The sequence below is a fragment of the Dermochelys coriacea genome, chromosome 1 (assembly GCF_009764565.3).
Source record: "Dermochelys coriacea isolate rDerCor1 chromosome 1, rDerCor1.pri.v4, whole genome shotgun sequence".
Classification (NCBI taxonomy): Eukaryota; Metazoa; Chordata; order Testudines; family Dermochelyidae; genus Dermochelys; species Dermochelys coriacea.
Window position 1 is genome coordinate 286,119,664 of NC_050068.2, and position 18,840 is coordinate 286,138,503.

General features: G+C 47.3%; 1 protein-coding gene across 8 annotated transcripts in view; it reads right to left on the minus strand.

The window, feature by feature from the left end:
- The window catches only part of TBC1D15 (TBC1 domain family member 15), a 77,958-nt gene that overhangs the window by 50,075 nt on the left and 9,043 nt on the right, over positions 1-18,840 (minus strand). For all 8 annotated transcript variants that reach the window (XR_006274565.1, XM_038402233.2, XM_038402252.2 and 5 more), the window contains 2 exons: positions 18,511-18,649; positions 4,359-4,569 (listed from right to left, as the gene is read on the minus strand). Coding sequence is in view for 7 of the 8 variants with exons in the window: in XM_038402233.2 (XP_038258161.2) it covers positions 4,359-4,569; positions 18,511-18,649 (350 nt within the window). In the remaining variant the exon portion in view is untranslated. The remainder of the gene's footprint in view (positions 1-4,358; positions 4,570-18,510; positions 18,650-18,840) is intronic.

The following is an 18,840-nucleotide window of genomic DNA, read 5'->3' on the forward strand; positions in this document are numbered from 1 at the left end:
CTTCTCTGTACCTTTCCCATTTCTAATACATCCTTTTTGATATGGGGTGACCGGAACTGCATGCAGTATTCAAGTTGTGGGTGTACCATGGATTTATATAGTGGCATGATGATATTTTCTGTCTTATCTATCCTTTCCCTAATGGTTCCTAACATTGTTAGCTTTTTTGATTGCTTCTGTACATTGAGCAGATGTTTTCAGAGAACAATCCACAATCTTTTAATCTCTTTCTTGAGAGGTAACAGCTAATTTAGATCACATCAAAAATAAAAGTTCCATTATCATAGGATGCACAAGTCCTGACCAAGACAAGTTGCTAAAAATTTTCAAGAATGGGCACACTGAAGATAAATCAGAACAAACAAGTAGAAAAGACTTCTCCCTAAACTGTATTAATTATTCTTTTTGGGAATTTTACTCCTCCTTCTGAAGCATTTGGTACTGGATATTAGATCTGGATAGAGAAAGCTGATTATGTTCAGCAGAGGATTTCAAAATTTGGTTTCATTCCAATTTGCAATGAAAACCAAAAATTTCAGAACTCTCAATGACCCAGACCCTCTTGATAGACTACACCAGAACTGGGAACACTTGAAACCTGGGGGAGATAGCTGGCAGGAAACCAGACAGGTTTCCAATGGAATCTTGCCCGGGTTCTGTCAGAACTTTGTCAAAATTAAACTGTCTCTGTAAAATGTTTAGATCTCAACCAATAGCCAAATTCCAATGAAAAAATGTTTCAGAGTGTTTCATCACCAGTACTAGTGGACACTTCCAGAAAGAAGATACCATACTAGGAAGACCATTAGTCTGATCCAATATAGTAGTTCACATGCTCCTAATCACATGCTACTTTGGGGCCAGGTTGCAGCCTGTGCTGCATACCAGCACAAGGGAGAAGAGGCTGGGGTGGACGTGGGGACACCCTATTACTCCCTTGTACCACTGCTTCCTGTGGCAAACGGAATTAGGCTTTGCAGAACTGCTAGGTTTCCCCTCCCAGACAGGTGGGCAAGAAGGAAGGGAGTCATCATGGCACCCCTCCAACGGGCCTGGCAGCATAATACACCAGCGCATCATGAAGTGTAAACTCCTCCCAATGGTCTAGGGAAATCTGCAGGGAAACCGACTTCCTAAGTCACAATCTTTCTCCCAGGCTGCTCCAGGAGCAGCTCTTTACTAAGGACTGGAGCACAAACTGACAATCCAGTCTTTGGTAGAAGTATACTTTAAGCAGCAGTTATATATTTGGGCCTGGTTTGCACTTAAGAGTTTTGCTAGTATAGCTAAGTTACTTAGGAGTATGATTTTTTGCTGATATAATTATTCAGGCAAAAGCATTAAAGTATATGTAGCTATACCAGCAAACCTTTTAAACAAGGTATAATGATCCTGCCTTATTTCTTTTTGTCATACTGCTATTATAGGGTGTTTGTTTTGGTTCAGAGCACACTTAACGTCTTACGAATAGTACTGAATGCATGTTGTGAGAAGGTATCGACTTTACTGTCGAAAGAGTGCCACTTCAAAGGAGGGTTGTCAAGAAAATAAGAGACCATACATTCATCTTTGGGCTACACTAATGCAACAACAGATCATGCTGGAAAGGAAGTAGTACAGAGTAAAATATGGGCCAAATCCGATAGGTGGAGATAAGGATAAAATTATTCTGGGCTTATTCTCCAAATGCATCAGATTTATACTCAGCTATAAAAAAGAAAAAAAGCATTAAACTTTTGTTCTAACAAACTAAAGTGAGTATTACAATTACTGTATTTACAGATTCATAATTTATCTTGCTAGTTGCCTTAAATTACTTTTCTAATGTAACAAGAAAAATAAATTAAATGTGTTGCTACCTTAATGTTATTTCTAGAAAACATTTGGGTTTAAAAAAAAAAGAGAATTAACTCACAAATATAGCTAACATGCTTCTGAGTCACTTAAAGTACGTGAACATGAAGCACTCGCTCTAATCCCCAAAACATATTTTAAACACTAGATAGATCTGTAAGAAAATACAAAGCATTAGACAGCTTTTCAAATTAGAGGGGAGTTGCATATCGAAAGGATATTTTTCAGTTAGAAATGATGACTATCTATAGTAACTACGTTAACCCTGTAAAGCTTGTCACACAGTGACAAAATATTTATTACAAAATTTCATAATCACTATTTCCTTTTTTGACAAGGTGGTATGTTGTGGCCTAATGTAAAACCATCAGATTTGTACTAAGAAAAATTGTTGGGTCAAATGGAAGCCTCAACTAAAACTGCATCTCCTTGCTTATACCTCACAGATCAGTACAGAAAATCTCCTAGTTTGGCTTCAGTACCCTCCGGGAGATAGGGCCTGATTCCAGGAGACTCCCAGTGAAACTGGGAGGTCTGGCAATCCTAGCTCTGCCTTGAGGTCCTGTCCTTGCTCCAGTGGGGCCTCAGCTCAGGCCAGTGGCCTGGAGCCTAGGGCTTGGCCGGCCGGTGACCTGGACCAGCTTGGGGGTCAGGCCAGTGGCCTGCACCGGTTCGGACGGTTCGGCCAAGGCTGCTCCAGCCGCAGGGCGCCTTGGGGCTCTGGCGGGCAGGGGCTCAGGTTCAGGCAGAAGGGGTGAGGTCAGGGGGCTAGCCTCCCCAAAAGGGGGGGTTCACCCCATGCCCACCTAGCCCCTCCACAGACTGGAATGGAAGATTTCTACCACCAAATCTCTGTACCCATGGAGGGCAAGGGTAGTAGAACATAAACAGGGGAGAGATAGAGAAGTGGAGAAAGATCAAAATACTGCTGTAAAGATCATTTTCCTGGCTCATAACTTTGACCACATCTACTGTCTTTCATCACAAGAACCAACTACTTGTCCTCATTTTCAAGATCCTTCACAATCTATACCCCATCCATCATATCTCATACACTACTGAGATGCTGACTTGCCCCTCTGTTCTGCCTTTGTTGCCACCCTTCATCACCTTCTTGCTTTACTTTCTAACCACCTTCATGTTTTCTCCCATATTGCCCTTCTCACATTGGAGGAAGAGCTCCCCATAAAAATCTACAAAGTCATCTCATTATCACCCTTCTAATCCATTCTTTGCCATAATGCCTACAAAATACTTGACAATGCTTAGAGAGCTGATGTGTAAAATTTAGATTCTAAGCTCTTTGGGGACATAGTCTTTACACTGTACAGTGCCTAGAACAATGGGGTCCTGGTCCATGACTGGGGCTCCTATGGGCTACTACAATACAAATAATAATTAAAAGACATCAAACAATAACTTCTGGAGCTCAATACAGTGGGAGGTATTACGAAACAAACTATGCATCTGATCAGAAAACAAATTCTACTAGCCAGAGGCCAACACAAAAGAAGTTCCTGCAAGGCAGAACCCCAATGAGAAAACCAGCCCCTCTGATATTGTACATAAAGCTAGTCTAATAGTGATGTAATATCCTCTCAGGAGGGTATCAGAGTTCAAAATTTGTATTTAGTCCTTCATTTCTGGGTCAGCAGGAACAACTTTATCAGAAACTGGAAGGATCCATGGTCAGTTTTCTTGGCTAGTTTTTTTTTTTCCCCATTCAAATCCTTAAGAGAATGTGAAGTTGTTAAAATCAAAACAGCAGTAAATGGAATTCTGAAGACCACTTTGGAGGAAACATTTATATATAGATTTGGATGACAGGGTACTTTTTTTTTTTTTTAAACAAAGTTTAACTTCTAGACTCGTTTATCCTGACAATGTCACCTACAATAGAAATCATCACCACCAATAATAATTATTTTGCTTATATATGAGAGACACAAAGTGGGTGAGAACATCTTTTTTTGTACCAACTTATGTTGGTGGAAGGGACAAGCTTTTGAGCTTCACAGGGATTTTTCAGGTCTGGAGAAGAAAGCAGACGATCTAAAGTGATTTACACCGGTTTACTATCATCACCCCCATATTTAGATGAGGAAACTGAAAGAAAGGATAAACTCACAGTCAAAGTCTGACAATAGTGAAGTGAGCAACAGAACATAAGTCTCCTTATTCCCATTCTGTACCCACTAGAGGGTGCTAATATCATAAATTATAGCTTTTTGCAAAGGTTGTTTGATTTTCAGTAGATTGATGAAGCTTGTTTAAATATATCAAAACATTTGAAATGAAAACATGAACTATTAAATCAATTGTTAGAAATGAGATAAATTATTAAAGTAGTGAGAAATAAGATTAAAGGGAAGGGATTTTATTAACTTGTCAGTGTTAAATTTTCAGAACCTACTTTCATACTTGCAAATGTATTACTTGAATTTACAATTATTGCCGTTATTTATATGACATATTAACATAATTAAGAACTGTTTGATACTTACTCACACAACACCACATATTTTTCAAGGGACACAGTCAATAATTTGCTATCACCATGATGGAAGTGAAGAGCTGGGAGGATGACATCATCCTTTAGACAGAATACCAAATAAGACCATCCCATGCCTTCTTTGTTTTGTTTAATTGACTTCAGATCTGTCAAACTGAACTGGAATGACCACTTGCTTTCTCCATTTGCACGAGTTGTAGCATCTTTAAAGACAAAATTGTGACAATTACAGTTTGGTTTCCACTATTAGCATCTACATATACCCAGGAACGGATTTACCATGAAACAAACTGTGCAGTGGCACAGGGCCCCCAGCGACAGGTGGGCTCACAAAATGCAAGACAAATCTCATCTGACAACCTGCTCCTGAGTCCCGGCCAGCGGCACAGGCTGCCTGCATGCCGTGACCAGTGGCCCCACGCTGCTCCCAGAAGCCGCCGGCTGCTGGCACATCTCTGCGAACCCCTGGTAGGGAGAGGGGGCTCCGAGTGCTGCCCGAGACTCATTGCCCTCCCTCCCCACAAGGGGCGCACAGAGACATGCCAGCAGCAGGGCTAAGGCAGTTCCTTGCCCACTCTGCCTGCCTCCCTCCCTCCACCCTGCGGCCATGCTGCTCCCTGAAGCGGCTGGCTTGTCCATGCGGCCCCTTGCGGGGGGGATTGCAGCCAGTGGGAGCTGCGGGGGTGGCGCACAGAGACCCTCTGGCCCTCCCCTGCCTAGGAGCCACTTCCAGAGGGGTGGGTGTGCTGGTCACTTTGGGAGCCGTGCCACACGAGGTAAACGCCACCTCCCTGACCCCCTCCCGCACCCCTACCCCAGCCCAGAGCCCAAACCCCACACACAAACTTCCTCCCAGAGCCCGAATCCTCACACCCCCCCCCACACGAACCCCCTGCCCCAGCCCACACCCAAACTCCTTCCCGGAGCCCACACCCCTCACCCTCTCCTGCCCCAATCAAGGTACCTCACTTTATTTTCATTTACTTCCCTTTACTTATAATATAGGAGGAGAATGAAGAAAAAAAGAATGAAAAACGGGTGGGCAGGGGAGATAAGAGAATGTTCTTTTTCTTGGCTGGGTCCTGAGGGGAGCGAGAGCACGAAAATGAAGCTGCGCACCAAGCCCCACTAACTCTAAATCTGCCACTGCATATATCCCATATCAATACTGCCCACTTTTCAGAAATGTAACACTAGCTCTGGGAATGGAGTGTAAACTGTAGCATTCTTCAGTTCTCACTATACCTGTCCACATCCCAGAGGCTTCTAAACAGTTAATACAGCTATCAGATGTCATTTTCCTGCTTATTTCCTACACAGTTTGTCTACCATCTGTAAATTCACTGGTTATATGAAATCCCAACTACAAGTGCCATGTCCCATGATCCGCCTAATGGCTCCAATCAGATTGGGGCTCTGTTGTGCTAGGCGCTGTACAAGCACACGGGTAGGCAGAATCCTCGCCTCAAAGGGACCATTATCTAAAGCCCTGATCCTGCAGCCATATACATGTGAGTAGACCCCTCACCCCAGTCAGAAAAAAAGTTATTCACTTGTAAAGTTACTGGAGTTCTTTGAGATGTGGTGTCCATACGTGTATCCACTCTAGGTACGTGTCACAGATCCTAGCAAAGTATCGCCTCCTGGCCACCCACTAGGACTGTTGTGAGGGGAATCCAAGCCTCTCCTGCACTAGATTACCATGGTGTTTCAAGCTCCTGGAGCCTCAGCTGGTTAAAGCATTGGTTCCTCCCTTGACCTCTCCAGCACATTTCCTGGGCATGGACTCTCAGTCTGCTAGCTACCACTTCTCAGAAATGGAGCTCCACAGCCCACCTGCCCTAAGCCCCTAGGATCAGCACTGACCTTCAAGATACTCAAGTTACTTAAATACACCCTATCCCAGAATTCCATCACGGAAGCGTGAAGCTTTTGCTTTACAGGTTCAATCTCTCAGGGGCACACAAGCAGTTGCGAACCACATAACACATTAATACTTTTACTTAATCATACAGAGCACAGGAGAGTACAACTCATACAAAACAACGAACATCTTAAACATACAGAGTCCTTTACAAGGAAAGGTGAGCTAGTGACTCCTACTTGGGAAACCATCTAGGTCCAGAAAAGTAGGCAAGATGTCCCCTGCCTCATGCAAACTGTTACATGGTGACTCATCTCTCCCTCATGAAGCCCTTTTCCCAGCTCGTGGTCCTGCTCTCTCATATCCCACATTTCCTTTTCCTGTCAGACTCATTGTTCTTGTGCATTCCCTGATTTCAACTCCTCCTGGTCCCCTGGGCTGCCTCTCTTCTGCTCCTGGTAATGTTGTACTGCATTTACCTTCCCCACTCCCTTCAAAAAGGTTATGCTAAAACCAGATTTCTAAGGATGCAACTGCTTTTCCGCCTAACCTTTCTGAGGTCTAAATACCATTGTTAACCTTGAGTATTTCCCATTGTTCCTACTAGTGTGTACCTGCTACAAGACCTGTCAGCAATAGCTGATCCCCATACACATAAGCACTCATGATACAGCAGGTTTTCATAGTACAGCTTCACAATATCAACCAGAATTCATGAACTGGGACTACGTCCGTACAACTTATAGTATGAATGCACCTCATGTACTTGAGACAGGAGATTTTAGCTAGCAGCGTCCGTTTGTTTTGCGTGTGCACGCTGAGTACTGTGCCTCATACCAAGGGTATAAAGGGCAGTGCAGAACTAACTACCACTCCAGTTTCTTTGCCATCTTGGAGCCTGAGAGTATAGGATGACTCCAAAGCAGAGGGGAAGGAGGATAGGTCATGGAATATACATATGAAAACATCTCAAAGAACTCCAGTTACTGCACAGGTAAGTAACGTTTCTTCTGCAGATGCTTCTCCACATGTGCATTCCATTCTAGGTGACCCCCCCCAAGCAGAGATCTAAATTAAGGTGTTAGATGCTCAGTATCTTATCTAAAAAGAGACTGAAGGAATGTTCTATCAAAAGAAATGCCTGCTCTAGATCTTTCTGTCACAGTATAGGTTACTAAGGTGTGTATGGAACCGCAGGTGGAATCTTTACAAATATCAATTATGGGTTTTTTTCCCCTCAAAGTAGCAGCTGATGCCACCTATGTCCTAGGGGAATGGGCCCTGACAATACTCGGTGGACCTAGTTTAGTCAATTCATGATGCCCTGAAACCCACCTTAACAACTTCTGAGTAGAAATATGATGGCCCCTCATCCTTTCAGCAAAGGAAACAAAGTCCTGTCGAAGATCTAAAGGGTTTTGTCCTCTGAAGGTAAAAGACAAGGACCCTTCAAATATCCAGGGTCTATAATCTCACTTCAGCATGTTTACAAACAGGGCTTTGGAAAAAATATGGGTAAATGAATGGCCTGATTTAAAGGAAATTCATGAACTTTGGACATGTCTAAGGGATACCTTATCAAATTTAAAAAAAACTGTGGGGGCAGGGTATCAGCCATAAGGGCCCCTATTTCTCCCACTCTCTTTACTGATGTGATAGCTATAAAGAAGGAAGTCTTCATAGACAAGTGCAAGAGGAAGCATGAAACCACAGGTTCGAATGGAGGTCTCAGGAGATCTATCAAATTACATTTAGATCCCATATAGAAGATTCCATTCCCTTATAGGTGGGAATATACTCACTAGGCCTTTAAGAAATCTGATCAAAGGTAGGTAGAAAAACACCAAAAACCCCTATGTAAGTGGGTAGTATGCTCTTATGGCACCACTTTGTACCCTGAGACAGCTGAGTGATATACCTAAGGTTGTTGATGACAGCAGATAGTCTAAGATAGTGGGAATTTGCAACTGAAGAGAGGCACAAGTCTACAATGCTCACACCAGGTGATGAAAATTCTCCACTTTGCATCATAGTTTTTTTTTCTAGTGGAGGTATTTTCTGCTGATCGGAATATTTTGAATGCTAGTAGAACATGCTCTTTCTACTTCCAACATGCATCCAAAATTCACAGAGATGAAGTGTGGATAGGTTGGGAAGACAGGTTCGACGCCCATCCTGAGATAAGAGATCTCATACAGTACTAGCAAAAAAAAATGTTGGGAGAGCTGCTGGAGAAACATATGAGCTCCAGAAACCAAAACTATCTTGGCTACCAATGCAGAAGTTATGAGGGAAAGTGTGACTGCATCTTGCCTGGCCTTCCTGAGCGCTCTTGAAAAAAACAGAATTAGTGAATATGTATACATCAGAACACAAGACCACAGAATGAGGAACACATCCACTACATATTCTGACCACCTCTGGAACAGAAAGTTGAGCATTTCTTGTTCTTGTGTGTCACAAATAAGTTCACGGAGGTGTGACCTCACTTCTGGAAGATTGACTAAATTAGAGTTGTGTATTTTGTATTCATGATCTGCTGAACAGTGTCTGCTCAGCTTGTCTGTTAATGGGTCCTGCAGACCCAGTAATTAAACTGCTGTGAATGTAATGCAATGCTGTATGAACCAATTCCACAGCTGCTCTGCTCTCTACACGGGGAGATGATGTGCCCCTCCCTGCATGTGTACATAAAAGATAATAGTTGTATTGTCCATCATAATCTGAATGCAGGCATTTTGGATTACTCTTAGCTCCAGAATATTTGATGTTCTGGGTGGGTTTCCCAACCCAATAGAGATGCATTTGTAACTATCACCTTTGTTGGAAGAGGTGGGGAGAAGGGAACTCCCATGCACAGTGTGGGTGTTTCCACCAATTAATGGAGGCAAGAACCTCATTGACCACTAGCAGCAGGTACAAACTATGCTGGCTTAGTGTAGGGAGCCAGGGTGGCTCCCCTCCGAACCAGAGGGTAAAAAGCCACCCTCTCAACCTGATTGGGCGGGACCAGACCAAGTTTACTCCAATCCCCGGAAGGGGAAAAGTGGAACAGGAAGTACAAAGGGCGCGGCCCTTTGCCCAGTGAGGGCAGCACCAGGGAGGGAGACAGACACAGGCTGCTGGCTGATCCCTCCAGACCCTGCTGCCGACCCAGGGGAGGGCCTGTGCTAGGAGAAACCAACCAGGAGAAAGGACTGAGGCGACCAGGACTGCCAGCTGCCAAGTACCCAGAGGACCTGGAGGGGCCAGGCTGTAACCCGGGCCAGCGTGAGCCTGACACAGAAGGGGAGCTGGAGCTGCCAGCAGCTGAATACCCAGATGAGCTGGAGGGACCGGAGAGGCCCGCTTGAGAGACCGGGTAGGAAGTAGCCCAGGGGAAGAACTGCACAGTGTGGTGGGTGTATTTGGTCAGCATGGCGCGGATGGTTCCCCGGTGACCCAGCAGCGAGACCCTCTCCTCCCGCCACTGTCAGGGCCCTGAGCTGGAACACAGTGAAGTTGGGTGGGCCTGCGTTCCCCTACCCCGGCCAATCCGCCTTGGGTAGCAGAATCCCGAACGCCACTGATTCATGCCAGCGCTCCCCTGCCTGAGGGGCATACTGCAGACTCGTGCCAGCACACCTTCTCCGCTAATTCCCCAGTGACCGAAAGGTGTGACTAAGGCCTGCCAGTGGGACAGTAGCTCTCCATCGCCCCCTAGAGGCTCGGTGCACCAATTGAAACCTGTCACAAAAGTGGTGGAGAATGTGGCCACCGATCCCTATCCCTGCAGGAAGGGATTAGAGCAAGGAGGCCTGTGAAGCCCCCCTAATTGAAAGATGGAAATAGAAAGGCTTATCCAGTTCCTGGCTGAGAGCCAGCAACAGCAGCAGCACCAACTTGTACAGCAGCTTGGTGCCCACCAGCAGCAGTTGCTTCAAACCTTGGGGGTCTAGCACCACGAACAACAAACCCAAAGCTTCCAGCAGCTTGCAACCCTGTGGCCAGGCTACAGCGGGGCTCAACCGGAGAGGGAAACCACCCTGACTCCTCCTGCCCCACTGATATACCTGGCCAAGATGGGGCCTGAGGATGACCCGGAGGCCTATGTGGTGACCTTCGAGCGGGTTGCCTGAGTGGCTGGTTGGGCACCTGACCAATGGGTGACCCTCCTTGCCCCATATCTGACGGGGCCTGCCCAGAAGGCTTACCATGGATCCCAGATGAGGCGGCCCACATTTATGCTCGAGTGAAAACGGCTATCTTGGATGCCTTCGACATTACCCCGGGAGACTTTTCGGCGACGGTATCGGGAAAAGGTCTACCCATCGGGCGCCAGACCCCGGGCCATGGCCCAGAAATTAAAGGACGCAGGTGGCCGATGGCTACAACCCGAGCATCGAACAGCGGCTGAGGTGACTGAACAGATCATCCTCGAACAATTCATGCACATCCTCCCGACCCAGGGGAGGGCATGAGTGTTGCAGCACCAGCCAAAAAGTCTGAGTGCGGCCGCCGCGCTTATGGTGGACTTTCTAGAGGCAGAGGCCCAGATAGAACCGACAGCCCGCCCCCCAAACTCTGGACCCAGCGCACAGAAACTTGAAAGGGGGCCCACCTCCCAAGCAGACGCACCACACCGTACCCAACGACCAGATGGCGGCAGGACTGATTTTCCCAACGCCCTGAGTCCACTCCGCCTCTGGACGCTTAACCCGACCACCAGGCTTCAGCCAACCCTGCAGCCCCACCGGTTTACCCACGCGGCCGGGGCACCCAGAGGTAGGACCTTGCTTTCGGTGTGGCGAGTACGGTTATCTGCAATGGGGCTGTCCTGAGATGGACTGCAACTTCGGCCTGGTGTGCACCGGGGAGCGACGGGCCCGTCTGCCCTCCATGGCCAAACTGACAGCCCCCATGGAAGTCGCCGGGACCCATGTCGTTGGTCTAGTTGATTTGGGCTGTGGACAGACCCTTGTCCGCCAGGCGCTCTTCCCGGACACCAAGCGGACCACTGGGGAAGTACGGATTCAGTGCATACATGGAGATGTGAAATCGTACCCCACAGTTCAGGTCCCCAACACAGTGAACGGAGCAACTCAGTTAATGAACGTGGCAGTGACATCATCCCTCACCTATCCAGTTATTCTAGGCCGCGACTGGCCAGACTTTGTCGAGGTGCTCCAATCCCTACCCACCAAAAAGGCGTTTGAGGGAGCTCCGCCTGACACAAGAGGTCGGACTCCGGAGTTGCCCCAGTTCCCACACCCGGGCAGGACGGCCTGGAAACGGCTGGCCCCCATCCTGACCTGGTGGACTTTAGCCTAGGACCCTACACTCTGGTTTACCTATGAGCAGCTGGCCCAGGTGGATGGTGAGATCGTGGAGGCCCAGCACACCACCCCAATGGCCTAGATTTGAACTCAATCGTAAGTGGCTCTACCGCATTGATCGAGACCCCCAGACCCAAGAGGTCCGGACCCAACTCGTGGTTCCCCGCATTCATCGTTGGGCTGTCCTGAAGCTTGCACATGACATCCCGGCTTCAGGCCATTTAGGGCATGAAAAAACTGTGGCTGGAGTCCTGGCCAGGTTCTTCTGGCCCGGCGTCCACCGTGAGGTGAAGGATTACTGTGTATCGTGCCCAGACTGCCAACATGCAGCCCCAACAGGGGTACGGAAGGCCCCCCGGTCCCTTTACCAGTCATAGGTGTACCATTTGAGCAGGTAGTGATGGACCTGGTGGGGCCTTTTCCAAAAAGTAAGCGGGCCATCAATCATCCTTGTCCTGATGGACTACGCCACCTGCTTCCCCGAGGCCATCCCCTTAAGTAGTATCACCGCCCGCACTATCGCTGTGGAGCTCGTGAAGATCTTTGCAAGGGTGGGCCTCCCACGGGAGATACTCACTGATCAAGGGACCAACTTCACTTCTAAGCTGTTCTGTCAGGTATGCGCCCATTAGGGATTAAGAAACTGCAAACCTCGGTCTACCATCCCCAGACTGACGGATTGGTCGAACGTTTTAACCGGACCTTGAAGGGAATGTTGCGGCGTTTCCCCACCCAGGACCTCCGCCCGTGGGACCAACTGCTCCCTCCTTTACTACTGGCAATTCGAGAAGTCCCACAGACGTCCACGAAGTTCTTCCCGTTTGAGCTCCTCTATGGGCAGCAACCCCGCGGGGTGTTGGATCTCTTGAGGGAGACTTGGGAACACAATCCGTCCGCAACATAGGGCCTCTTACAATACATCTTACAACTGCAGGGTAGCTGCTGGTGCAGGCGGGCGAGCTCGCAAAGGAGAACTTAAACACAGCCCAAAGAGCCCAGGAGCAGCACTACAATCGGGGTGCCCAGGCTCGATCATTTGTGCCCAGGGACCGAGTACTCCTCCTGTTCCCATCAGAGGAATCAATGCTTTTTGCCTGCTGGCAGGGTCCGTATGAGGTCCTCCGCCAGGTAGAGCCTGTCATCTATGAAATCCAGCAACCTGGTCGCCGTAAAGAAAAACAGATTTATCATATAAACCTCTTAAAACCCTGGCAGGAATGGGAGGGACTACTAGTTGCCCCGTACCCCCCCGAACCGGACCTGGGGCCCCAACCGCCAGAAGAGTCAGATAATGTTGAGCCCCAGCTAGCAGAGACACTCACAGTCGAGCAGCAAGAACAGGCCCTCTGTTTAGTAAGGGCATTCTCCAAGATATTCACCACGAAACCCGGGCGGACTACGCTCGCTACCATGTGATCCAGACTGAACCCGGGGTGGTGGTCCGAGAGAAAACCCGGCCATTGCCTAGGCGAATGCAGGAAATCATAGCGGAGGAAGTCCAGGCAATGTTGGATCCGGGTGTTACGGAGCGCTCCCAGAGCGAGTGGCGGAGCCCCATCGTCCTTGTACCAAAGCCGGATGGGAGCCGGCTGTTTTGCATTGACTTCGGAGGGTAAACATCATTTCAAAATTAGACACCTATCTGATACCCCGCGTCGATGAGCTCATCAACTGGCTCAGGAAGGCCTGTTATATCACCACTTTAGATCTCACAAAGGGGTACTGGCGGATCCCAGGTCCAAGGAGAAGACAGCATTTGCCACCCCTTCAGGGTTGTACCATTTCACCCGGATGCCTTTCAGCCTCCATGGGGCCCCGGCAACCTTCCAGCGTTTGATGGATCGGATTTTGCAACCACACACAAAGTACGCTGTGGCCTACTTGGACGATATGGTCATCTATGGCAATAACTGGGAGGAACACCTTAACCAAGTAGAGGCTGTCCTCCGGGACCTTTGCACAGCTGGGCTTACGGCCAATCCAAAAAAATGCCGAATCGGGCGGGAGGAAACCACTTACCTGGGTTACACCTTGGGCCGGGGACAGGTATACCCCCTCATCGGGAAAGTCCAAGCACTCCAGGAATATCTGGCGCCGACCACGAAGAGGCAGGTGCGTCAATTCTTGGGCTTAGCTGGTTATTACCGGCAGTTTGTACCCCACTTCGCAAGCATTACTGCCCCGCTGACGGAGCTCTTGACCAAGGACAGCCCCCGCTGGGTGCATTGGTCCGACGAATGTGAGACGGCCTTTCAAACTATCAAAAAACAGCTGTGTAGTGATCCAGTACTCTTCAGCCCCGACTTTCATCGTGACTTCATCTTTCAGACTGATGCCTCAGGAGTAGGGCTTGGGGAAGTCCTCTCACAGGAGGTGGACGGGGAGAATGGAACTACTCTGTCGTTGAGAAAGAGGCCCTAAGTTAAGTGGGCGGTCGATGCCCTCCGCTACTACATCCTCGGAGCTCCCTTTATACTGATTACAGACCATGCACCCCTGAAGTGGCTTAATAAGATGAAGGACAATAATGCCAAGCTGATGCAGTGGTATCTAGCTCTGCAGCCCTATGCCTTTATGATTCACCATTGGGCGGGAAGGGACAACGCCAATGCGGACTTTCTATCCCACCTCGAAGAGGGTGAGGACGCCAGCTCCGATGGTCAGGAGCTGGATTTGAGGGGTGGGGTATGTAGGGAGCCAGGGTGGCTCCCCTCCAAACCAGAGGGTAAAGAGCCACCCTCTCTGCCTGAGTGGGCAGGGCTAGATCAAGCTTACTCCAATCCCCGAAAGGGGAGGGGTGGAACAGGAAGTACAAAGGGCGCGGCCCTTTGCCCAGTGAGAGCAGCACCAGGGAGGGAGACAGACACAGGCTGCTGGCTGTTCCCTCCAGACCCTGCTGCCGACCCAGGGGAGGCTCTGGGCCAGGAGAAACCTGACCAGGAGGAAGGACTGAGGCGACCAGAACTGCCAGCTGCCAAGTATCCGGAGGAGCCAGGCTGTAACCCGGGCCAGCGTGAGCCTGACACAGAGGGGGAGCTGGAGCTGGAGCTGCCAGCAGCTGAATACCCGAATGAGCTGGAGGGACCGGAGAGGACCACTTGAGAGACCGGGTAGGAAGTAGCCCAGGGGAAGAACTGCACAGTGTGGTGGGTGTATTTGGTCAGCATGGCTGACGCAGCGGCAGGACCCTCTCCTCCCATCACTGTCAGGGCCCTGGGCTGGAACAGAGTGGAGTTGGGTGGGCCTGCGTTCCCCTACCCCGGCCAACCCGCCTTGGGTAGCAGAATCCCGAACGCCTCAGACTCATGCCAGCGCTCCCCTGCCTAAGGGGCACGCTGCAGACTCGTGCCAGCACACCTTCTCTGCTAATTCCCCAGTGATCAAAAGGTGTGACTAAGGCCTGCCAGTGGGACAGTAGCTTTCCATTGCCCCTTAGAGGCTCGGTGGACTGATTGAAGCCTGTCAAACTCAGCATATGAACGAACTTCATCCAATCTTGCAGGCAGCGTAGGTGTCATCTGGCATGCAACATTATGAAAGTGCAAGAGGTCATATGACCTAGTAAGCCGATAAAAGTCCTTGCCAATTTCTGAGGCACTGTCTAAAAAGTACTGTGGTAAGTCTGGCCATAGTCTCAAATCTGTTCTAGAGGTAGATGGGCCCTCGCTGTTTTGGAGTACAGTATAGCCCTGATAAATTCTATTCATTGTATTAGAATGAAACAGCGCAAGCGCTGACTCACAGACAGAGATCTAAACAGATGGAGAATGGTCTGAGTGGAGGTCTGACCCTCTTGGTAAGAGTTCTCTTGACCAACCAGTTGTCTAGGTATGGAAATACTGATATCCCATGTTTTCTTAAGTGAGCAGCCATTACTGGTATGACCTTTGTAAATATTTCTGGAACTGTGGATAAATTAAAGGGTAAGATACTGTTTTGGCCTACCACAAACTACAGGAATTTTCTGTGTGCAGGATATATGGCAACATGAAAGTAAGCATCCTGCAGGTTGAGAGCTGCAAACTTATCTTTCTTATTTAGCAATGGTAACGCAGATATTACGGTAATCATCCTGAACCTTATTTGCTGAATGAAGGTATTGAGCATACTGAGGTCCAGAACAGGTCTCTAACTTTCCTTCTTCTTGGGCATGAGGAAATATTTGGAATAGAAACCTGGAATAAGACTGAGCAGGGCATGAGGTTGAGCGATTACAGGGATGATGCTCCCTGTAGCAAGAAGGCTGCTTCTTAGGTTAATATTTTGGATGCCTATTTATAAGAGCAGCCACTGCCTCTGCTGCAGGTGATAAATTTTTTGATACACAAGAGATGTTTATATGTCTAATGATTTCAGGCTTGCTATTAGAGTTTTTGAGCAAGTGTAACATACTGTTTTCTCGCCAAACAGCTCTGGTAGGTCTTTTGTGGAGAAATGTACTTCAAGCACTAAAACTTCTCTGAGAGGAAGTCTAGAGAGCAAGTTTTGTGAAAATATGTGGGAAAATCTTCTCCACTATGCTAGGAGTGAATAAAATATATCCGACTCAAAGGGAGAAGCTGCACAGGTAGGGGTGATAGAAGGTAGAGCCAGCTTTGGGGTAAGTACAGGAGAGGAAGTTGATACCATTGAAGTATTAACCTCCCAAATCAAAGAGATATGCACCCTTCCTGATAGTAACAGAGTCAGGCTTCCCAGTACTACATCCCTTGATACCATGTATTTAATCAGTACCAATGTCAAATGAGCTGGGAACCTCAAAAATAATATAATCTCTTTTGGGGGCAGCTGTGATTAAGGTGCTCAGTACCAGCTTTTACCCTATGCCAATAATGAAAATCTGTGCTGATGTTACAGCACCCTAATAGGCGCTGATGCCCTGGATATAGGAACCAGACAGGTGTTACACCACATTCCACAAGAGATCCACCACTATCTATTCCAGGCCATGGAGTCTTGGGAGGCAATTTAGACCTCTTCTTAGAGCAGTTATGGAGAGATCTGCCTCTAGATCGAGGGAGATGGATATCCTTCAGCTCTTTCCCCAACATTTCCCTCCAGGATTGTTTAGTAGATGAAGACCTATCTTGTCCCACGTTCTTGCATTACTGGGAGCAGAGCTTGAGGGGCACACTTTGAACTTGCTGACCAACAAACTGGGGGGTGGGGGCTATTGATGGTTCTGGCTCCCTAGCTGGTCCCAAGGAGTACTCATATTTTCAGTCTTGTCTCCGGTTTCAATAGTCCTTTTCAAAAAGGACTTATACACACTGCTTTTTGAAGGGGATGAGTGATTCCCATAAACAAAAAACAAGACTGAGTGCATCCATGACTAAGAGGAAATGCTAACTTGCAAGAAGAGCAATATCTGAAGCTAGGTGATTTAGACTGAGGCATTATCATCCAAAAAGACAAAAAAAAAAACCTAAAAGGGGGAGGGGGGGAGAATGTGAATGAAAGCTTCCTCAAAGCTAACTGAAACCCATCAAAAATTATAAACAGCTATCAAATGATAATCAACAGGCAAATCACTAGTCTAACATCAAATAATCACTATGTGCAACAATAAGATAATAAAAGCGCAGGACACTGAGCACGCCATCGCAGTCATGGGCAGCGAAAAGGAATTGCAGTGGTGTTTAGTCCTGCATTGTCCTTTATACCCTTGGTTTGGGGTACAGGGGAACTCAAGGTGCATGAATAGACTGAACAGTCACCGCTAACTAAATATCTCCAATATCCAGCCCAGACGGCTCATGTACACCTGGAGTGGAATACACATGGACATTCACTCTAAGAACCACCATCATTGATGGTGTGCCACATGAACATAAGGGTCCCTTGTCACCAGCTACTGGTGGGGTCTCTGCTGCCCCTGACTGGTCCTCCTTAGTTTGCCCCTGGGCAGGGCAGTTCTTGGACCCTTAGCTCGAATTAAATCTAGAAGTATGGTTCAGTCTCTTGGCTGTTCATAGAGGCAGCCTGGTGCAAGGGTGTTACCCATTTGCTGTCTCAGGCTGTTCTGCATCCCTTTCCTTCTCTGTACTCTCCCCTTTATAGCAGGCTTTGTTTCCTCTACTGGATGAAGCTCTTGGAGCCTGCCTCCTCTGGCAGCTGCGTGAAGGTGTGGTCATGCTGTTTGCCTACAAGCTGTTCTCCTCCCCCTTTTGTCTACGCTCAGTATGAGGTTTGTAGGCCCCATTACAGTCCCCAGTTACAGGACTGGTGTTTAATATAGTGCAAGACCATGAATATAAAAAGATGAAGGGGGATTACAGAGGGAGGACAAACCTAACTGTAAGAAGATCACACAATTACAAGCAAAACAATAATGTGAAACATAAGAACTGTGCACATTCTAGCTATGAAAACTTGATGGTTCCAAATTCTTTAATTCTTTCAATTTTCCTGTATTTTTTTCTTATTTTACCAGAACTTGAGTGTTACGTGTGAATAGAGTACAATTCTCCAGCTATTTCTCTTTTTTTCTGATGTGCCAGCTGTCACTGCACAGAAGTATACTCAATCTCCCTCTGGTGTTCCAGTAGTGAAGTAGCATCTGCTTAATACAGCATTAATCTTCCCATTCTCTCTCCTAACTATTGCATACATTTGTTCAAGTTTCACTTGCTTAAGAGAGATGTGAAGGTCATATGCATATTAAGACAGGCATACCAATGCTTTATGACACAGTAGGATGAGCTCTTAAAATGCTGGTTAGACATAAGCTTCAACCACACAATTCCCCCTGCAGTGATTTGGAGAGGAAATCAGATTGAAGCAGCAGACAGCTTTCTGGGTGCCGAGATCAATTCAGCTGGGAAAATGGAAGTAATTCAAGCCACCTCAGCATTTCAGTTCCTCAGGGAACACATTTGAGAGTATTTTTTATAAACTAATGACCTTTCAAAACCAAGTTAATAAGGAAAATACTTAAAATTTCAGAATTTATTTTTTCCATGTACCTCCATTAGAACATGGCTTCTTTTTAAATGAGACTGTGTTGACCATGTCCCATTCTGCTTCATAATTACTCTGGTGGTCTGACCCTCGTGGAGATTTTTCTTTAGGGGTTTGTGTCCACTCTACAACTGAACTGGAATCCTAAACAAAATTTAAAAAAAAAAATGAAGTCATAAAAACTAAAACTGAATTTTATCAGTAGCAAATTTCAAGATTTAAAAAACACAAACACCTTTGGTAAATTGGAGTTAAGGCAGAAAATACAGACTTGAGTGTTAAAATCCTCAGAAGAACATAGTTATCAAACAAATGTTAGGAAAAAAACCAAGAAA